Source organism: Polypterus senegalus, chromosome 18, assembly GCF_016835505.1.
Source record: "Polypterus senegalus isolate Bchr_013 chromosome 18, ASM1683550v1, whole genome shotgun sequence".
Taxonomy (NCBI): Eukaryota; Metazoa; Chordata; class Cladistia; order Polypteriformes; family Polypteridae; genus Polypterus; species Polypterus senegalus.
Genome location: NC_053171.1, coordinates 76,131,475 through 76,155,056, shown reverse-complemented (window position 1 = coordinate 76,155,056; position 23,582 = coordinate 76,131,475). Strand labels below are relative to the sequence as shown.

At 40.8% G+C, this 23,582-nt stretch overlaps 1 protein-coding gene across 2 annotated transcripts in view; it reads right to left on the bottom strand.

Annotated features, from left to right (window-relative positions):
* LOC120518384 (erythroid membrane-associated protein-like) overlaps positions 1 to 23,582 on the bottom strand; it is a 39,326-nt gene that overhangs the window by 4,316 nt on the left and 11,428 nt on the right. The window contains exons 4-10 of one of the 2 annotated variants that reach the window (XM_039741168.1): positions 18,587 to 18,856; positions 15,100 to 15,204; positions 11,825 to 11,842; positions 9,262 to 9,300; positions 8,769 to 8,795; positions 8,649 to 8,675; positions 1,484 to 2,283 (exon numbers count right to left, since the gene is read on the bottom strand). In XM_039741168.1, the coding sequence (XP_039597102.1) occupies positions 1,742 to 2,283; positions 8,649 to 8,675; positions 8,769 to 8,795; positions 9,262 to 9,300; positions 11,825 to 11,842; positions 15,100 to 15,204; positions 18,587 to 18,856 (1,028 nt within the window). In that variant the 3' untranslated portion in view covers positions 1,484 to 1,741. Of the gene's footprint in view, positions 1 to 1,483; positions 2,284 to 8,648; positions 8,676 to 8,768; positions 8,796 to 9,261; positions 9,301 to 11,824; positions 11,843 to 15,099; positions 15,205 to 18,586; positions 18,857 to 23,582 lie in introns of those variants that run through there. The other variant, XM_039741169.1, reaches the window with a different exon arrangement.

The window sequence follows — 23,582 nt, the reverse complement described above, 5'->3', positions numbered from 1 at the left end:
TAATCCACAGTAAGCCATACTAAGGTACACAATAAAACAGATTACAGATTTGTTAAACTGTTAAAGCTTACAAAAATGGAACTGACTGACAAGTCGCAAATCACATTACTTCTGATATCACTAGTGCCTTAAAATACTCACTGGCATGCCTTCTGTTACCCAAAAGTCTCAATGATGTTTGAAACATCAAGTTGTCTGGCATGCTCGAGTTTTAACTTGGAGAGCGATCGTTCACACGCAGCAACAGCCACTGGCTAGTCAGCAGTAACATGTAAGCCATGCAAACGTCACTGAAAGTAGACGGCAGTGCACAGTGATCTATCAGCAATAGTTCAGCTACTTCGAAAACAGGCAACGTGGTTGATCGGATGGATTGAAAACAGAAACAAAATGACAACAACTGAGTGCAAAACGGCGGTGAAATGTTGGTGCTATAGCGTTCAATGAGAAGATCGAACAGCATACAATATCGTCGTCAGCCATCAAGGTCAGAGTTGATGTTAACAAGACATTGAACGTTGAAAACACTGCATAGAAACTGTGAAACCGCTGTTTTAGTAAGTTATTAAAAATTAAAAAAAGAAAATTTGTATGGCCCCAAGTAGGGCCCCTCAAGCTCATAGGCCCTTGTGCTTTGCACAATCTGCACAATCCAATGCTACGCCAGTGAAGCAGTCTGAAAGCTGTTGGTCGTCAACTTTTTGCATTGAAAATATGTGTTTGCAATATGGGGTGATTTTATTGTGACCCGACATTTGCACGATAGCCATATGCACACCGACAAAATAGCGCCGATTAAAACACACCGACAAAATCACGGAAGTTTAATTAAATATGAATTACTAGTTTAAAGCCTATATAATAATGTTTATTTTAGAAGTCAATATTATGAGACGCGGCATGCCACCAGCACGGCACGCAGATAGTCCTTAAGATCACGCCCTGCATATGTAGGAAGAATTGCAGCAAGGGTGTCCCACTCTCTTGGCCTCTCTTGCGATTTTGTCGGCGCGCATTTGTCGAAAACCAGTTAGCGGGTTTGTTGGCACTCATTTGTCCGTCGCGGTTTTGTCGGGGCGCATATGTCTATCGCGCTTTTGTCGGTGAACCGGTTTTATTTGGTTTGGAGATACAGATGTTAGGTAATTTGTTGAATGGAAGCCGCCTCTTGTGCACAAAAAAATGAATATCATCCCACAACTAACAGTACCCCCTCGGAATCAGCACAGGTCTGTTACATCTGCAAGTATAATAGTCAATAATGTTTTCTGAAGACTCTGCATTAAAATGATGTTTTGGTCTTTTATTGTTGGTATCACGTAAACTATTTTCCACAGCGCTTTGAAATCTGATATGCATTACAGTATCCTGAGTCATCTTCATGGGACGTGAAATCCAGCAGTTAAAACCGATTATCGATTATTTAAAGGAAAATCTTACAATAACACAAGAAAAATTTGAAAAAGGGAAACATGCACCCAATTTATTTTTTTATTAAATAAAATGTTCCAAAACAACAATATTTGAACAACTGCAAATAAAAATACTTACAAATAAAACAGTTCTAGCAGGCTTGTATATTGGAGCATCATTTTATACACAAAAGTGAAAACCAAGACAATCTGCATTTTACATGTAAACAGATAACAAAAACCCTTTACGCTTGATGTTGCTCAGTCAGCCGTTAGGGTTTGGGTTATTAAACTCCAAGAACAATGTGCATTAGCAACAATTCTTGTTTTTATGTTCTGCTGTTGAGTGGACAGATAATCAGAGGTGCTGAATTTGTCCTATCCTCATTTTTACAAGGGCTGAAGTAGGGATAAAGTTTATGAGTGAACGTGTCAGTGAAAGTGTGTAGGAGACATCGGGAGTCTGCGTTGTAAAATGAAAGACATCCTTCATTGTAATCGAGAAACACTCCGATCTTCTTTGGCTTCACACTCACTGAGAATGAAGTAGGAGGGTCGGTGAGTGCACAGTATTCATTTTCATTCTTCAGCCAGATTAACCAAATTCCCTTCTTTGGACCCACAGAAATTTTCTCGTCTCTGTTTATTGCTTCACTTACGATCCCTAAACTCCAGCGAGTCTTGTCTCCTACCACCACTTCCCAGTAATTACTTCCAGAAGAAAACCCTTCATTGGCGAGCACATTAAAACACATCGGAAGATGTCTTGGGTTATTGGGCTTATGAAGATCATCCCCAAGTCTCACCTGCTTGAGGTCTTCAGTAAGAATAAGCCGGGAATGTGCAGTATCAGGATTCAATGTCACATTAACTGACAAAAAAAAAGATACAAGAAAAAGGAATAAATAACAGAACATTTATTCATCGTACTTGAGTACAAGCTAGAAAGTAAACGTAGCGTCATTTCTAGCTTTAAACGAAAGGGGTAGATGGTGATGCTACTGCTGTGAATTACATTAACTCAGTAATGAAAGTCTAAGAAGCAGAAGAAATCGCAGATTCTCAGCATTCCTACAAGACATTGTAACGTGAAGTAACCGTTACGCCTGCAGTACTGTAGTCAGTGTAATCACGTGCCTCTTCATGATCGAAAAGTCAGCTTCACAAGTTTGTTAATGATTTCAGTAGTTTAAATTAATCTCCTAATTTAATTAAATTGACACTTCAATTCCATCCATCCATCTTCCAATCCCCGGGCAGGGTCACAGGGCAGCTAGAGTTTATCCCAGAAATTTTCAAGTACAAGATGGGAGTAACACCTGGACAGGGCTCCAGTCCATCACTGGGTGAACACACACACACAGGCTGATTTAGCATCGCCAAATCCACCCAACCTGCACGTCTTTGGATTGTGGGGGGCACCCACATGGAAACGTGGAGAACATGCAAACTCCACGAAGGGAACACCAAGGATGCAAACCGCAGCCCCCTTATTGCAAGGTGGAAGTGCTACCACTGCACCACCACCACCATGCCACCTTCACTTCAGTTCTATCGATTATGTAGGGTCCATTTCATTTAAGTTTAGAGTGTTGGCCATGCAAATACAACTGAGTTATGATACAGAGGGGTGCCAAGTGGCTAGTGCTTGTGCCTCACAATTGCATTGTCCTCAGTTTCAGTCCTATGCCTAATTGCCGTCTTTTCATGTTCTTACTGTACATGGGTGTTGATTTGATTGGATCCAAAATTCACCCGCTGTGACTGAATGTGGGTGTCTGTGAGTTTTCTTCATGATCCATTAGTATTCCTGGGGTTTGAGCGTTGTGAGACAGGTTAGTTTTACCCCACTGATGATGGTGTTGTAGCAATCCTGCTCAGTACAAGAGGAACCGCAGTTTCAGACATTTGGTGTATGTGCTTGGCTGAGAAGCCAATGGTGCGAAGCTACAATCTGCAGGATTATGACTAAACGCCTCTAAGTCAGAGTCCCTCTTAAACGCGAAGATACTCTAGTGCCACGGAGCTTCAATGGGCCAGGGATAGCCAGAGGCCTTCCTCCTCCCGCGAGGAGAGGACTGGTGCAGAGTGCCATTCGAGACAGGGAGTGGCCCAGGTGAACAGCCAGTCCCTCTTCTTCTTTCACAGCCGACATTCGTGGGGAACCCGGTGCTAAATTATTCACAGACGATCTGATTGTTGGACTTCCCTGCCTTGTGCTTATGCCTTATGAGGATAGGCTCTGGAAATCTTGCCATGCTAAAGTCTATTAAAGGAAAATATTAAGTATGTAAGGTAGACTAAAAATCAAAAGGTCATGTGATAAATTGCCATGAAAAATATGTCTGTGGATCTCTCAGCTATCATTAGGGGGAGACTGGCCAGCTATGCAGAAAAAAAACGATTATTTGACATGCCATTCCTGTTCAAGTTACTGTATCTCTATCAAGGTGCTTGGGTTATAACCTTTAAATTGAACAGATAAATAACAATACCAGTTGCAGACTCTATAAATATTATAAATATAAATATTATACAAACACATCTTTGTTATGTATCTACCTCTGTCAATCACTTCTAATTCCATGGCACTCCATCAGATGGTGTTGACATCTCTACATGCCTACCTTCTGGTTCTTTATCAGTGCCTGTGGTCTGCAGTTGGAGATGTTCACATTTCATCTGGACACAGGCAATGCATTAACAAGTGGATGAGCTTAAAGGCAAAAACTCAGAACTGCCTAGGGTCAGCAGCATGGCACATAAGGAAGAAATGAAGGCCTGAATGTGACATCGTCAATCCGCATGATTGGGGAAAGCTGTACAGCCACATTCATAAAGTGGGAGAGAACCTCACCTGGTCCTACAACACCAGTTCTTTAGCCAAGAAAGCCCAGCAGCGGCTCTACTTCCTGCGGAAATCCCCTCTTCCACCAGCTACTTTAACAACATTCTACAGAGGAACCATAAAGTGCATCCTGAACAACTGCATCACTGTCTGGTTTGGAAATTGCACGGTCAGGGGTCGTAAAGCCCTACAACAGATAGTGAAGACAGCTGAGAAGATCATCAGTGTCTCTCTTCCTTCCATCATGGACATTTACATCACACACTGTATCTGCAAAGCCACCAGCATTGTGAATGACCCAACACAACCTGCACACTCACTGTTTACACTTCTGCCATTGAGAAAAAGGGCCTTCACCACCAGAATGTGTAACAGTTTTTTCCCCCAAGCAGTCAGATTTCTGAACACTCGTGGACCGATCTGATATCTGATATATGTGTTCTGCTCTGCAGTGTTGCACATGGTTACACATTTGACTCACATGCACCTTGTTATATATTACGTGTCTTTATGTTATGTGTCGTGGATTCTTCGTTGTCCTGTGGAGCACCATGGTCCTGGAGGAACGTTGTTTCATTTCATTGTATGCTGTACTACTGTATATGGATGAAATGGCAATAAATACTCTTGAATCTTGATAAAGTGAAGTCTGATGTGGCAATCCTGTGATGTAGATGAGAAATGTTCAGGTTTAGGACAAACTTCATTATTATTGCTATAAAATACTCCAGCTGAGCCATGGCCTCTGTTTTGTTTTTGTTTAGGTGTTTTGATTTCTTCATTTACTGTTGACTTTTGGACCTCTGCTCATCAAAGAAGTGCCTCTCATGAAACAAAGCTCTGCAGGTCACTCCATTAAGGTGGCTGCAATGTCCATCACTGCCAGCAGATGCCACTATGGCTCTTTTCTTGACAGACATGCTATGTGCTTGCACAGCCATACTTTTCTTGTAGGCCAAGGTGCATGGACATGCCACAGTTCACTCTGTGAAGAACATCAAACCAAATAAAGTGGCAGAGGAAGATCACACCTCCAATTCTTTAGATGTGTATGACTTTCTGTTGTATTTGGAGAGAATGGCTTGAATATGCAATAAAAACACTCAGTCAGCCTGTGCCGTGTGCTTCACTGTGAGCAGATGTCCCAGCAGTTGTTCTTCAGTCAGCAATGCTGCGTACCCGCACTTCTCTTCTTTTCCTGTCTGCCAGCATATCCACACCATCTGGTTTCAGCAAGAAAGACCCAAAGCCCACTTACTTGGCCAAGGTATCCCACTCCTCCAGTTCATGGGTTGTGTTATATGCGTCACATTATAAGCTCCCCTTAACGCGCACACGTGCCGGTCCCGGGACATAACAGCGTTTTAAAAACGTTACAGTAATGTGTGCATGCCCATCTGCCATGCATCTCGACACCCTACCCATCAAATGAAACTTCAAAGTCTCGTCTTTCCGATGATATAAACCATTTTGACACACAACAACCACAGCACTGACACTAAAGCCTTTTTTACAGAGAAGTACATACTTTTAAGAGTTGACTGTCCCTACCTTTGAAGACCCCCTGCAAGTCAAACATCAATATTTCCGAGCAGTATTGATCCCATTGTGTCCGTAAGGCTCCAGCGAATATAATCCAGTAAAACGATTTAGGTCCAAAACACACGATATATTCTCAAAGGGACAAAACTCCAGAAAACGTTTCATAACTTGAGACCACCTACGTAATTTTTTTTCATTTATATTGCTCATATCAGACGTAATTTGTTTCTGTCGGCGATAACCATGCTACCGCATGAAACACGGAAGTGTTAGCTTCCGAAAGACACCTAAGTTGGCCAATTACGACGGGGTCTGGGGTTGACTGGCACCTCGTATAGCCAATCAGTGTCACAGAAAGCTTGGAGGATGACGTATAGCTCTGAACTCTGGTAGAATCTACCAGTTTGATTGGACACTGTGACTGACACTCAAAACTTACAGCCAATGAGCAGCCGAGCATTTTGATATGTAACTTGCCATACTAACTTGTAAACAAAACGATCGGAGCTGCGTGAAGGTGGCATTTGTGCCAGTCTGCAGAGTTGGTGCGTGGTTGTTTATTGTGATTTCGCCAAGTTTTTTCGCATTTTAAATATGAATAAAAGTAGAAGTTTAAACGTAAATAAACGCTCGATTAAATAATAGATGCATGTACGCGTTGCGAAAGTATTCAACCGGCACAGGAGACGTGTAATGGCAGAGAGCGCGTGCCACGCCTTGTGCTTTCTGCTTGCTAGTGATTGCTGCCATCAAGTGGCACATGGAAAACGCTGAGCTGTGTTGTAACAGTTTGTAAAAGAAATATATATAGTTTGTGTGCATTTTATAAAAAAAAGTAAAAATAAAAATATAAATATATTTTTGGCCCATAACTTTTATTGACTATTTTTACATAGAAATGTGTGTTTTTTATTGTTTTTATTATTTTTTATAACTAATAGAGTGACACTGTGTGTAGATTTAGATTCCTTTAGGTGTAAGGTTTCAGTAGAGCCCTCATTGATATCTGTGGGTTGAAGCATTCAAAAGTTATTACACTTTTTCCATACGTTCCAAAATGTGGATAATGGTCCCTCTAAAACGCCCCTGGACATGCCCACATAAAAACTGGTGTAAAAAATGTCATTTTGACAGGTATTCTTTTCAAATTTGAAATGTGAGTAGTCAACAAGTTATTCTGTTGGTACATAGTGTGTTTCTGTCCCCACCTACCTACTGCAGCTTTATTTTCCTTTATTTTCATAAAAAAAACTTAGGCGAGAACAAAAAAATTAGTTTTTTTTTCTGTGAGTTCTAATGTGCATAACATTTGATCAGTCACACCTACAGTGATTCTGACTACTAAGGGTGAAACTAGAGAATGTTACCTTTACAAAGAGACCAAACATGTGTTTATACTCCAGATAGTTCAATAACAGCAATGATTCTAATTTGGAGAGGTCGAATTACAAACGATTTAGCAAAAATGACCCCGCTTGATAAGGGACAAAGATCGAGGCCCAGTTGTCTGAGAGTTTTTGGATGACAGACGGACAACATTTAGCATTTTATATGGATGGATGGATGGATAGATAGACAGATAGATAGATAGATAGATAGATGTGAAAGGCACCATATGATAGATAGATTTGGAATGCAGTAGTGATTTTACTTTTTTTAATGGATTGTGCCTTCCATACTGTAACATAGTCTTTAGGCTCAATTAAACAATTTGAGAAAAATATTCTAGTCGAGAGTGAAGCAAAGAAGATTTCACTGCCAGAATTTACAAGACAACTTTATGAAAAAAAGTTGCTCTGAGCCTTTTGAAACTGGGCCGACCTTACATATCTTTTTAGGTGGTGTGCATTTTATTTCTAGAACAGTACAGAGCCCAACATGGTATACACACATACTCCGATCTGGGGGTGATGAAGCCTATCCGAGCAGTACTTGGCACAACACAGGAAACACTGCAGGGCACACAGCCATGTGCACCACCCTCATTCACACTGGGCTGGTTTAGAGCTGCTAAATAATGTGAACCAAGAGCATTAGATAAGTGAGCCAGACCAGTACAACACCATGATGCCCATTTCTAAAATAATGAAATAATAAAATTCAAATTAAATAAAATTAGGTATACATAAGGATCACTTGATTGTTATCTGCAGTTCTGTGATACTTTTTTTTTGGCTTGTCTTATACTTTCCCCACTGCACATGTTTGTGGTGACACTGGTGACGTTTCGGACTTGATCACTCATCCCTCTTGTTTTTGTTTTTCTTCTTCTAGGAGTGAACATGGCTGCTCCGCTTTCTGCTGGCATTATCTGCTTTTATAGGCTCAAGGTGTACCGGGGGCTGAAATCCTCGTTGGTTCATCAGTATCATAGTATGAAGTTGTTCAGTGTTGTCCTTGGTAGTGGATGTAGATGAGCATCCCACCCCTGCTTCATCCTTAACATTTGTTCCACCATTTTAGGGCATATTAATCTGTTCATTACACTCTGTTGTGGTAAAATAAAGTCTCCATATTGTACAGAAAGCTTTCTATGGATCTGAGCCCCTGGTGAACCTTCAGCTCATAAAATGCGAATCCCTGCTCGCTGCTTTTCTTTACCGCTGTGACCACAGCCATTTCACGTTTCCACATGTGTGCAGCTGCAGTCAGCCCAAACAAGACTATCACAAAAGTGCAGATAACTATTGACTTAAACTCATATAAAACAATTACCCTGAAACTTTTTTTAATTAAAAACTGGATGGGTGGTTAAAGGATTGCTGCTTGCCTTTGTTGTAAAGGAGCACATGAAAACAGAAAAGCATGTTAAAAATGTTATACTACCGTAAATGTTATAAACATACCTGCCGAGTCACAGATTCTCTTCCACTCTGAAACAAAGAGATGTTAAAATAAATAAGAGATAACGTGAGAAACGTGAGCACACAAATCTGCTGTAAAAGAGCAGAAGCTCGGCCACCGACCTGCATTCCGGACACGGCTCATCTCCTCTGTGGAAAGAGCAGACGTGCATTAATTCAAGTAGGCCTCTAGTTTTATTTACAAGCTAATAAAAATAATTCTTTCCTTCTTAATCTTTAATAACCACTTAATAGTGTCAATAATATATTTTAATTGTCATTTTGGCTGAATTCTCATAAAATCATTTTTCTGTTTTCAAAACATTTAACTTTTCAATGTCTGAACTTGTTGAAGTATCACACTGAGGAATGACTTATTTATTGAGTAAAAATATGTATTTATTTAACAATAATTTGGTATAAAATACATATTAAAGAAAACAGCATCGAGTTTCAAAGGGGGCTACTTGGGGATATTCCTTTGAAATTCACTTCATTGAGAGTTTGTTTTATAATGATTTTTAATCATTTACCAACATAAGTGGAAAATGCTAAATAGACGTTTATTTTTATTTTTTTGTGAGGACATGGTAAGTAAACAGTAAAACAGTCTTACTAATTTCTTTCCACAAACAGGAGACTGGGAGACACTCGTCTGAAGAGGAAGGAGACAAACATGATAAATATGAGTCAGCAATGCAATTGAAGGTGAGAAATCAAACACACGCCACCTAACATTCACAAAATTGTGTAATCCAGTTCAGGATGTGTAGGTCGGCAGGGTGCAGAAGCACATTGCTGGTTTTTCTGTGCTGTCCACAAACTGGTTGGGACCACTGCCAAGACGGGTAGCCATGATGCCATCTGGGGGGTGTTTGCGACCACATCTCGGATGGAAAACAGAAAATAATATATAAAATATATGGAAGCCCGTCATAGATGGAGAAATAGAGGTGGCCAATGGAGGACTACAGACCACCTATTAGTTCTCCCAGCCACAAAGAAGCTAACCCCAGGTTACAGCCTAATATAAAAAAGATTTAAAAAGATATAAGCACGACCCTGAACCATCGGTCAGCCAATTGACCCTGACCCCGACCCCGGAAGTAGTCAAGGGCCACATCTTATATATAAACGTCTACGGGTGGAAGTGTGTGTGTCTCTGTCTGTCCGACCCAGAAATGAGAGGTGGATTCAGGGTAAGGACTCCACCTTCCGAGGAAACAGAAACTTGCTTAGCCGCTAACACACAAGCGAGGCCAGCACGTCGGCAAAATAAAACCTCCGAGGAGAGAGAAACTTGCTTAGTCGCTGATAGACAATGGAGGCGAGCAGGTCAACAAAATGAAAAAGCCGAAAAAAGAGAACTTTGCTTAGCCACAACTGATCCGATTGATTGAAGTGCCAGAATCCATGGTTTCTAGGAAGTGCAGAAAGAGGACAGTGGAGTGGAGGTGAAGTTAGGCCAAGGACAGAATGTCGTGTATTGTAGAGATGGGTTCTGAATTCTGAAGTGTTTAATGTTTTATCTTTGTATGACCTGTGTCTGTATCTCCATGGAACCCTTTTTTCTACAAATAAATCTCTGTTGACTAGACTGTGTTCTTTCAAGTGAGGGATCGATTCGAGAGTGCCCTCCATTGGTCACTAAGGACATTGGGGAATATATACAAACATGGTTGGATAATGGATGGATGTACTGAATATGAAAAACATCACCAAAACAGATTTCTGTTCCAGACCTAGAGCCAATCTGAGGCATTTACAACAATTATATATGAACTTTATGGCTGACGCCACGTGGAGACCAGCACCCCAACTGGAGCTATACTGGTAATCTTGTCAAACTGGGACACCCACAGTATGGGAGGATAGCGGAGACAGTTTATGCAGGGTATTGTATCCTCTGGAATGCTCAATGCCAGCCCCCCTGGATTGCAGCATCGCCAAGTTTTCCCAAAGGGCATCTTTGGGAATTGGAGTCAGCCAGCTCAGCCCTCTTGGGGCACTGTGGGAACTGGCAAGCAGTGCTGTGCCAGGCTCCAACTTCACCCAGAAGTGCATCTGAGCTGCACCTTTGGGTAACCAAAGTACTCCCAGGTGTAATATAAAAGGAGCAGCCCCACTTGAATCTGGGAGTCAGAATCAGGAGGAGGAGAGGAGAAGGAGAAGACAGAGGGGGTTGATTATGGGAAGTTTTTACTCCTGTAAAGATTTGTGATCAAGGTGTGGGAAACTCTTGTTGTCAGTAAGAGTTTCACACAATAAAACCCGTTTGCGTCTGAGCCTTTGTGGCTGGGGAAATGCAGTGCACCCTGGTTACCACAAATTTAAGAACAATGCAATATTAAACCCTTTAAAGATGTTATCCCACCCCTTTGGCAGAGTGAAAGTGTATTGTAAAAATATTAAGCATTTGCGCTTTACTGATACAACCAATAAACTGTGATGACCACTTCCAGGAGTTTACATCGAATTACGGCGGAATCAGCAGAACTTAATTAATTATCTCTTCTAGTGTCCAACCAAACTTTTCTTTTTTTTTGCTTTCTTACGGACCACAGCTCGTCCCACAATGAATGCTTTATTTCTACAAGAACATAATAACCAACATGCTAATTCAACAAGAGGACTCTATGGGTCATCTGTAGTGTAGCGAGGGAGTCACGGGTGGCGTAAATGGCGAGGCCTTGTGTGGAAGAAGGAAAAGGTGACTGTGCAGCTCAAGTGGACCAGCAACTCCTCGGGTTAGTCAAGGCAACCTTTACTGTACTGTACTACCGGACTTTCTAGAAGGTTTAAAAAGATTCAGATTTCCTTCTGATTTAGGATTTTATTATGCTTGTGTATGATAAAATTATTTCCCTGTCCTTTTTACATTTACATTGTAAATATGCCCACAGTGTGGACTCACTTTCAAATTTAAAAATAATCAACGGAATACAAAAAGTCATCTTAACATTTAATTAATACACAAATTAGCCAGTCTCATGCTATTTATATTCCTTACGTATATACAGTATGTTGTACTCCGCTTGTAGACCAAAAAGAAAAACAAAATCTTTATTTTTTATGAACTGTAATAGATTTATAGATAATAGATTTATCATTTTTAATGCATAGATAATAGATTCAATTTCCTTTCATATCTTTTTTATGTATTGTAATGATTTACTTACCGTAGAGTTTCTCAATTTCTGAAAGAAAAAAAGAGTTTAATTTTCATCTAGAAATAATAGAAACAAATGTACATCAAATAAACATGTCCTAGAATACCGATGAACAGCAGCAAGGATAAAATGAATCTGGAAATGAAGTGTGTACTGCTTCAAAGTCCAAAGAATTCCTCTTTGTATTTCAGTTTGGTAGGAATTGTATAATTAAAACCTCACACTATGAGTTTCAATCCCATCTCTACGCATCAGTGTCTTACAGATGGCTCTGGTGGAAACAAGTAAATAGTTGAAGCTAGAAAGTGAAATCTGTGGAAATTACACAGTGGTAACTACAGATGACACAAAACTCGGATTTGGTTTAGGTATCAAAACTAAAAATGTTTAGACATTAGAAACATTGTGACAAGAGCAGGCCATTCAGCCCAACAAGCTCACCCATCCTGTTCACCTTGAGTGTCCAAAGCAACACCATCAGAGTCTATGTTGAGTATTTGTTCTTATTTCTCCTGCTCCAGACATGTTCTGCTCGATATTTTCCTTCATACTTTTTTTCTATTTATTTAACTGTGATGCACATTAAGCTTACTGGCCTATAGTTACGTAAATCTGCCTGGTCACCTGTTTTACATAAAGCGATAATATTCACTAGCCTCCAGTCTTTAGAAATTTCCCAGATGTGCCGAGGTTTATATGTGTACTCACTGACTTCCTTAAGCACTCCTGGTCCTTGTGATTTGTTTGATTTCAGCCTATTTAATCTGAACAGTACGTCTTTCTCTACAATTTCCAAATCATTCACTTTCTTGGGTGGCTACAGAGTTCTTCACACGTATTAACCTCAATAAAGTACTAGTAGAGTTCATTCACTGCCTTACTGTTCCTAATACTCTTCAGCTCCTCCTTGACTATTGTTCTACTAAAATATCAAAAGAAGCTCTCTGGGTCATCTTTCGTCTTTTCTGCAATATTTCCCTCTAACTATCTCTAGGCCTTCCTATTAGTCTTTTCCACTATTGCTCCCATTGCTATGGTTCAAGCTGGAGTTACTAGTCTTATATTATATACTTATTCAGCCATTATTTCCTTTGCAACTTACTTTTTATCTCTGTGTTCATCCACTCCTGAGTTTTCTTTAATTTCTTACTGCTTCTAAATTTTTGGATGAATTTGACCTGCATCATGTGGAAAACACTTAAACTTGCCGCACATCTCCTTGACTGTCTCCAGGTTTTAACAGTTTGGCCAGCAGCAGCAGCAAGACACCAGCTGAACCGATCGCATCATTTTAGCGTGCGAGCAGCGTTGTAAGTCCCACGAAAAAGAGATTTAACCACGCCCGGGGCAAGAAATAAAGGACAAATATTGTTTTTACAAATGTTTTAAAGTAAAAATGAAAATAATACATATGTAACAATTCCCATGAAAATAACAATCTCTTTACATTGTTTATCCAGTAAACCAAACCTGGGGGTGGGCGAGCGAAGCGAGCAGGTGGCGGAGCCCTCGAGTAATAATAATAATATTAATAAATCGGCGATGTAGCGGGGCGCGATAGCTGAACCGCGATATAGTGGGGGATCACTGTATATACAGTGGTGTGAAAAACTATTTGCCCCCTTCCTGATTTCTTGTTCTTTTGCATGTTTGTCACACAAAATGTTTCTGATCATCAAACACATTTAACCATTAAGTAAACACAAAATGCAGTTTTTAAATGATGGTTTTTATTATTTAGGGAGAAAAAAAATCCAAACCTACATGGCCCTGTGTGAAAAAGTAATTGCCCCCTTGTTAAAAAATAACCTAACTCTGGTGTATCACACCTGAGTTCAATTTCCTGATTACTGCCACACCTGTTTCAATCAAGAAATCACTTAAATAGGAGCTGCCTGACACAGAGAAGTAGACCAAAAGCACCTCAAAAGCTAGACATCATGCCAAGATCCAAAGAAATTCAGGAACAAATGAGAACAGAAGTAACTGAGATCTATCAGTCTGGTAAAGGTTATAAAGCCATTTCTAAAGCTTTGGGACTCCAGCGAACCACAGTGAGAGCCATTATCCACAAATGGCAAAAACATGGAACAGTGGTGAACCTTCCCAGGAGTGGCCGGCCAACCAAAATTACCCCAAGAGCGCAGAGACGACTCATCCGAGAGGTCAAAAAAGACCCCAGGACAACGTCTAAAGAACTGCAGGCCTCACTTGCCTCAATTAAGGTCAGTGTTCACGACTCCACCATAAGAAAGAGACTGGGCAAAAACGGCCTGCATGGCAGATTTCCAAGACGCAAACCACTGTTAAGCAAAAAGAACATTAGGGCTCGTCTCAATTTTGCTAAGAAACATCTCAATGATTGCCAAGACTTTTGGGAAAATACCTTGTGGACTGATGAGACAAAAGTTGAACTTTTTGGAAGGCAAATGTCCCATTACATCTGGCGTAAAAGGAACACAGCATTTCAGAAAAGAACATCATACCAACAGTAAAATATGGTGGTGGTAGTGTGATGGTCTGGGGTTGCTTTGCTGCTTCAGGACCTGGAAGGCTTGCTGTGATAGATGGAACCATGAATTCTACTGTCTACCAAAAAATCCTGAAGGAGAATGTCCGGCCATCTGTTTGTCAACTCAAGCTAAAGCGATCTTGGGTGCTGCAACAGGACAATGACCCAAAACACACCAGCAAATCCACCTCTGAATGGCTGAAGAAAAACAAAATGAAGACTTTGGAGTGGCCTAGTCAAAGTCCTGACCTAAATCCAATTGAAATGCTATGGCATGACCTTAAAAAGGCGGTTCATGCTAAAAAACCCTCAAATAAAGCTGAATTACAACAATTCTGCAAAGATGAGTGGGCCAAAATTCCTCCAGAGCGCTGTAAAAGACTCATTGCAAGTTATCGCAAACGCTTGATTGCAGTTATTGCTGCTAAGGGTGGCCCAACGAGTTATTAGGTTCAGGGGGCAATTACTTTTTCACACAGGGCCATGTAGGTTTGGATTTTTTTTTCTCCCTAAATAATAAAAAACATGATTTAAAAACTGCATTTTGTGTTTACTTGTGTTATATTTGACTAATGGTTAAATGTGTTTGATGATCAGAAACATTTTGTGTGACAAACATGCAAAAGAATAAGAAATCAGGAAGGGGGCAAATAGTTTTTCACACCACTGTATATAATTTCTTATAGTTTATATTAACTGTATAGCTTCAGAAAGTATGATCAAAGATTTCAAAAAACATGCCCAGTTCCCTTAAGAAAAACACCAGACATACTCTTTAGTTGTGTCCATTTGTGCAACGTCAGCACAAGTCCAGGAACACAGAGAAGTCCAAGGAATATAAAGGCCACCATCCATTCTTGAACTCCTGAAATGTAACCTGCAAGTAGAAACAGGTGGTCAGACCCTCTGGACTAATTGCCTTTCTAGCAAAACTGAAATTTTGCTTAAAGTAAACTTTTTTTTTTTACGTCTTTACATTTTGACTTTTTTAAACAAGCTTTATTTAACTACTTTAAAATTTTACATTTTGAAACTGCGGAAATAACACCACTGGAAAAATGTTCTGAGCATTCTGACCACTAACCAGAGCAGAATACCTTCATGTTTCATAACTTGCTTGAGGGAAAGTTTTCTTAAGTAAGAGGGTCCGTTGGCACAGATGGCATACTGTTAAATTAAACTGAGATACTTTACACAAGAAAACAGCGAAAAATAAAACAGCCTGCAAAAGGAGAACAGAAGGTTGAAACTACTCTTTTGGAGAAGATATACTCACATGTAAAAAGAAAAAAAAAACAAAAAACTTTTAATGGAAATATTTGGATCGTGCCGTATTCAGCAGGGCTACATGCTACTCTGAATGGAAATCACGCTAATTTCTAAAGCTTTTTCCTTCGTGTAATAAACACAAACACGTCACAGAAAAGCACATACAGTCATATGTTCTGTATTTCCAGGCTACAGCTGCTTTTAGTTCATATGTGTTTGCTATTCTGCACAATCTGGTCAAAAAGTCTAGCAATCATTAACCACTCAATCTGCAAATTTGGGTTTTCTTAACATTTTCTAACTCTTTGGAAGTCTTTTAACATATAAACAAACAATGAAATAAAAATTGTGCTACCCCACTGGAACCCCTGGCTGACCAATGTGGCCCCTAATGCTGTTACCCACTCAACTACGTACATGATGCTCTCTCTTCCTACCTCTGGCCATGTCCTCTCACCAGTCGAGTGCTTCTCATCAGCTCTTCTCTAACCCCCTCTAACCCTAACACCCGCAGGTACTTCCCATATTCTATAGGCTGCTCAGACACCATACACCTAGAGCTCCCTCTAGTGGCCAGGCAGACATCTAATCACCGGACCTTTCCATCAATAGCAGGGGAGCATGAAGATCTAGCAGACAGCAGCTCAGCCTACCCATCGACCTACCTAGGTGATATTTCAAAGAATTATGATTCAAAACATCCCACTTTCTGCAATTTCCTCACTTCATTCAGCATTTTGAAATTGTTATGCTCCTACACGTAAACAAAATATGTATATAATAATTTTAATATTTTTGTGGTCATTTACTACAAAGATAAGCAGTAACTAGAGTAAATATGGAGCCAGGTATTAATAACACAGATCAAGATATTTTGTAAATTGTTGTGTTTCTCTTCTTAAATGACTTTTTTCATATCATATCACATGTAATAAGCCCAGATACATCCATCCATCCATTTTCCAACCCACTGAATCCGAACACAGGGTCACGGGGGTCTGCCGGAGCCAATCCCAGCCAACACAGGGCACAAGTCAGGGAACAATCCTGGGCAGGGTGCCAACCCACCGCAGGACACACACAAACACACCATCCACACACCATCCACACACCAAGGCCAATTCAGAATCGCCAATCCACCTAACCTGCATGTCTTTGGATTGTGGGAGGAAACCCACGCAGACATGGGGAGAACATGCAAACTCCACGCAGGGAGGACCCGGGAAGTGAACCCGGGTCTCCTAACTGCGAGGCAGCAGCGCTACCACTGCGCCACCGTGCCGCCCCCAGCCCAGATACACATCTAGAAAAAAATGTTTTGCTCAAGTTAAAATAACATTTCATATTCAAGTAAGGTGCTGCAAGCTTCACATATAGTACATCGAGTAAAACCAAGCTTTTGTGAAATGTTCTCCTTTGTTTTAGCTGTAGCTCAGCATACTCATTCAGGGAGTCATTATCCATCATACGTCTGCTATGTATGTATGCCATTTTCGCTAATCTCGGGAAAAACTAACAGTTTTTTTTAGTGTAACAAAGTCCTCAGTCTGGCCTACAAGGGTCTGTTCTTCTTCACTTGCTGTTTGTAACCAACTTCAGGACCATCTCTTGTCACAGTCCACACAGTGCTCCACTTCCCCTGGTATTTCTGTTACCAATTGATCCTCACTTGCTGCACCACAACATTCAGGTAAAAAGCCCAAAAGAAGTGAAGAAAGTGAATTTCCAAGGACATGCTGCAGCCCAACTTAGGATAAGATGAAAGCAGCTTCTCAACAATGTTCTGGAGGTTTTCAGCTGTCTTGTATCCCCGACAATGTATCCACACCTCTTTAAAAGTGTCCTGTGCATCATGAAGAAGTTCATCAGAGTGACCATCCATGAGAAGGTCTCGAAGCTGTAGTCCAGTGAAGATCCCTTCCTTTATTTTTGCCTTTCTCAGCTTTGAAGACTTTTCTCGTAGGTAGCTGAAGTCAACTCCCCTTTCAGATGATCATATCTTTCAGTTCTCATGGTCATATTTGCATTTGGGGGTCAAAATTAGCTACTTACAACCAAGAAACCATTTTGTTTGTTGACCACTGTAAATATGTTTTTTCCTTTCTTTGCAAATGTGCCAGTAGTTTCTCATTATCATTTCAGCAATCTGTTTTATAATTTGATAGTTTGCTTTCTTGTTTTATGGTGGTTGTGAGAATGCACATAAGTTTTGTCTGCGGGTTTGGGGGAGCGACAGCACCCCCTACTGTCACAAAGGAGAGAGTTGCAAAGGTCAACTTGCAGCGGGTTTGTTCTTTAGTATAGATGGTCTTTATGAGATTATCCAAAAGCTCAGAGGCAGAGCATACCATGTCACCATCTTAAATACCCAGGACATAATGACGCTAACCACCATAGACAGCAATGATGGTGAGGAGCACAGTAAAAACAGATCAGAATGGCATTGCGGTGATGTGGTGTCCAGATGATAAAAAATAAAAGATTACCATAAAAGTTAAATGAACTGACACAAAAGTGTGCATATAAAAGAATCGCAAGGGATCAGAACTAAGGATCGTGACAGCTGGACTCATTCTGTCTCTCAGAAGCAGCCTTGTCTGTGTGTCCCTGGGGCGTCCACTGAAGTTGTTGGCTGTTTGTCTTGTTTCTGCTCTCTCTGTCTTTCTGCTGAGATTTGCAGGTGATGGCTGTTAGTTTGTACAACAATGATGTCCATTAAGTTCCTGGAGCAAAGATCTGGTTCCCCACTGAAATAATATTAACCTGTTTCAGACTTGACGCCGAGTGTTTTCTAGCATTTACATACTCAGCCCCTGCCACTTGGATAAAACAACCTCAGCCATATACAGTCGCAAATATTTAGGAAAAACCCAAACAAGACAGTTGTGGCATTCTTTCTAATTGGCTTCTGAATATGAAGGAACTAACATACAAGAATGATCACTTAGGCTCGTTCAGTTAATTTCAGAAAACAAAGTCTCAACACTCACCTATATGGAGCTTTGATTCCCAGTTTGGTTTTGGTGTTTTGCTCCTCATCAGGCAGGAGAACACATTGGATTTCCGATTGATGTCAATGAGGCTGACCACATGGGGGGATCCGTTCTGATCTTTCAGTAGCTCTGTGTTTGCTTTCGAAGTCAAGTTGGCTCCACTGCCATCTGCCCACCTCACGTCTGGTTCAGGATTCCAGCCTTCGGCTTTGCATTCCAGGAGGTTCTGCTCAGTGTTCACGGAAATGGACGGATGGGTCCCAATAGCTACATTAACATATAATAAGTCTATTGAGTTGTGCCATTTAAACAAGTACCCGATTTTATAACAAAGTGTTTATGTTTATCCTGACAGTCAGATGTAAAAACATGCATTCTTTAATATCAGTATAGTTTAAAATGAATCCATCTGTTAGCTATTGTGAAACATCTCCGAGGTGAACATACTGTATAGGATAACAATAAAGAATCGTAATAAAATGATGGATGACTTGCGTTAGGAGAGCAACTGTCATCTCCAATCTGTAAACTATTAACATTAAGTAGAAAGTTAGTCACATAAAAGCACTTCAAACTGAAACATTACATCTTAGGCTGGCAACAGCAAATGATAGTAAAGATAATGTTTAGCATATAAAAGCTTTAGGGTACTGTAATTAAAAGTACACAAATACATTTGTAAAAGAAACAAAAAAAAAGAGAATATGGTATGATTTAAGCACAAACTTAGGGGCCATAAAGATCTTAAAAAAAGGTCTCTCTCTGTACTTTTCTGCACTTCTAATATTAATTTTATATTGTGAGGGACGGCCGGCGTCTTTACCTGGCCAGGACCCCTCCTTAAAGGAAGTTCAGGGGGAGATGGTTTTCATAGTGAAGAAGAGACAGAGGGTCATGGCAGCCCTCCTGGATTGCAACAGCACTTCGGATTCCCACAGGGCTGTATGGGAATTACTATTTGTCGGCACGGCCCTGTTGAGTTTCGGGGATGCCGACAGAGGGAACTGTGGGAGCTGCAGAGCCCTACTTTGGGCTTCAGCCACACCTGGGAGCAATTCCAGACCTCCCTAACGAGCCCCCTGGAGGGCTCCCGGGTACGGCTTCAAAAGGAGCCAACTGCCTCACAGAGACGAGCCAGAGTCGGGAGGAAGTGAGAATGTTCTCCATGGAATTAAAGCCTTCTGTTTTTCTGGCACTTGTGTAGTTACTGAAGAAAGAAATAAGTTACAGTGATAGGCAAAATGAAGCTCGTATTAGGCTATCTAACTAGTGTGGCATATGGCTGGTTGTTCATCCCGGCCAATACCCCCAGGCCGCCAGATGGAGCCCTCCCTGCAGCATGGAGGTGCCCCGAAGGCCAGCAAGGAATCCTGGACAATGGAGTTTTTATCCACAGCCCTGCTGGATACCATGGGGGCCACTAGAGGACACTGCAGGGAGGAACAAGGAGTATTTTCCATACAGCCCGGAAGTACGTTACAGTCACATGGACAGAGGAAATGACGTGCTTCTGGGTTGAAGAAGAAGAGTTTTCACCTGACCCAGAAGTGCTGGATAATCACATGGACTGAGGGCTCAGAAGCACTTCCAGGTCAAGGACTATTAAGGACTCCCAGACGGACGAGCTGAGTCAGGCGGCAGAGGGACAACGCGTCTGGGAGAGAGGAGGATTGATTATTGTGGATTTATTGTATAATTTATGAGTATTGTGGAGTGGAAGATGCTTTGTGCACTGTTTAGTACAAATAAATTGAATATTTGGACTTTTACCTGGTGTCTGGCGTCTGGTCTGAGGGTTCAAGGGGATGACAGCGCCCCCTATCTGCCACACTAGCTAGTATTATATTATGCACTTTGTATTTATTATATTTCACACTCAGGTATTCTATTCACATGCTCTGCTGCCAAATAATGCTATTCAAATATAATTTGAATTTATTTTAAAAAGGCTTATTCGGATAACAAAAGCTGACATAACAAAGTAGGAGACCAACAAGCACACCAAATCCGTGACCCTTGGTTTGTTTCCTCTTTACAAATCACGCGTTGAAAGTCTTGTCTAATACAAAGAGTCATTACTTCTGAAACTCTCCTCTGACTTTCAAAGTCCTCGTGAATGGTACAGCATGACTCTCTGGCAAAGTAATATTAGAAATGTAGACTTTTTAAAAGCTTTATTCAGTGTGTAGAAGTTCAAATGTAGACCTTGTATGTTTGTGGGTTTCAATGGAACAAGTGTAGCTCCTCTTCATTTGTTTAATGAAGAAATCAAGCCATATATACACAAATTATTAAAGGTGCAAACAACCATTAACTCAATGCAGGCAATGTGCTCGTATGTTCTACTTAAATTAAAGTGATAAGAATTACCTTGCTGCTGATTTTTTTTTCTTTACTCTTGTAGTTGAAATGTTAATCTTCTTCTATAATACGCTACCGTGGCTGTTTGTTTGTCTGTCCAGGATTTTAAATCACCTGTAGCTCGCAAACCGTTTCACCTATTGACTTGAAATTTGGTACACATATACTACGAGACGTCTACTATCCGATTTCAGGTTGATTATTTTTATTACTCTTTTTATTTTTATTTTATTGTAGAATCAACTCAAGATTCGTGCAGCGCATGTGTATGGGTGCCGTTCTCATTCCCTACCACCTTCACCTTCACTTCCCCTACCTCTTAAATCATTCTTGAGGCACATTGAAGACATAAGTACCAGCTTAAGTGAAAAATTAAGGAAAACATACCAAGTAATTGCAATACAAATGCTGACTTAATCAGTTTTAACACTAAAAGATGCCGATGAAAGAAAAGACAAAGCGGGCCACTAGGGTGGAGATAAGAAAAGCTGCTCAGGAAGCAGCAAGCGCATCATCCTCTGAGCAAAGGAATGATAAATGTACAGTTTAAGAGTCTGAAAACTAGGAATGGTCAAATCAAGTGTATTCAGTGCACGTTATCGTGAGGTGTGCCGTTACTGGTATTTTATAATGTATGATAGAAAAAAGCAAACTCTCTCTCTCTCTCAACATTTACACAAGCTGGATTAAAGCCTAAATAAATATTATTTGCATCAAAAGCCTTTAAGCTTACCCAGCAGTGGCCACATTTTTTGAAACTCCCACAATACGGGTGCCGAGAAGGAAATCTCACTCTGGACTCGGGACACTGAACCAGGCAGCTTTAGTCATGGCAGAGTGTCCTTCAGAATACAGAGTAGATTATTTTGGGAGGCTTTCATATTCAAACATCATCACAGTATGGCAAACAGACGGCACAGTAAAATGTTAATGAATCATTCAGCAATCCTAGCATCCATACCACATCAACCAGAAGGTAAGCACATTCAGACCCAGCCAGTATTGGGAAGGGGGACCAACCAGGAAAAGCTTGGTTGCTGCTGGAAGAGGTGTTGGCGAGGCCAGCAGGGAGCGCTTACCCTGTGCACTGAATGTGGATCCCAGTGCCCCAGTTCGGTGACGGGGACACTGTGCTGTAAAAATGGTGCCATCCTTCAGATAAAAGGTAAAAGCAAGGTCGTGACCAATAAAAAGTAAGATGTATTCCGATGTCCGGGCTAAATTGTCCTTCATAGCCTAGTCATTCTGCCCCCTTAATCACCCCCCTGTCTCTAATGGCTAACTGTCTCACCACTTCACCACCTAACAGCTAATATACTGATGCAAAATGGCTGCCGTCAAATAATCCAAGTGAATGCTACACTTTAGTGATGGATGAAGTAGTTCCCCACTTACTATGTTAAAGCACTTTAAGTAGTAAGAAAAGTGCTATATACTGTAAATGTAAAGAATTATTATTATTATTATTATGAAACCTTTAACATTCCAGAATATGAGCTCAGTCTAACACCATTTTATCTATTGAACAGATAAAGCATCAAAATCTGTGAACACAACTCAGAATCCTCCAACTGCATCATACAGTAAAGGCAAACATGTACAGCTGCCTACTTCATTGCAGCTCGCCATCCTGGTGCTCGGCTGGACACTTCCTCGTCACTCACACACCCCGACAGATGTCTGTCAGCTGTTAGCCGATTGGATTGGCTTTTCTTTCTAATAGTGGGTGAAAAATATAGAAATTCAGAAAAAGTACGGAAAGAAGCAGAATTGCAGTTTCATGTTCAAAATGCACAAAGCTATTTAACTATATTCCTTAAAGCTATGTCACATTAGATGACAGACTTCATTTACATCGAGTCAATAGCAGTCACGGTGTTCTCACACAACTGTCTGTCACGTATTCTGACAGCCCCATCGACTCACTTGAACTAATCCACAACTCCTCCTGACAAACTGATTTTGTCTTTAGTGATGACTAAAGGGGTGAGCTCTGTGTACATGACAGCTGACATCCAATGAATGCTCATCCAAAATACAATGCATAGAAGGCAGCCACAAAAAATAAGGAACGCAGTTTTAGACCTCAAAAACAGAAGAGAGGCTCCTCTGTCTGATGTCTCATGTTTTACATACCCTGACAGAATGGTATAAAAAAGGGCAGAGATTCCAGTTGAAGTTACCGTAACTGTTGACCCTTTGTACAGCACCGGCTCCATTAGGCAACATGTTATTGGCTGTCACAAAAAGGACTGAGCATTCGGAACACTGAAACTGTGCTAGAAAGTCATCATGTGCTCATGTAATTTAACATGCCTGCCAATTTACAGTGGTGGAAAGTGACATGTTCTGGCGACAAGGTCTGCAACTGCAGTTGCAAGTCTCAAATCCCCTGTGACTAGAAGTCACATATTGTGACTGAGATTTGATAAGCCATGCTATGGTGCTATTATAACAGATTGTAGGGATCTATTTGCTGCAACCAACTTGATGGTACAATAGAGGGGGCTGAGAACTCCACATGTGTTAGGTTCTCTTCACTTCTCCTTCCATGAATTGCAAGCTCCAGGACACGTTTAAGAAGGGGAAACCAGAAACCAGGAGAGTACAGCATGGCCCAGATGGGCCTTAA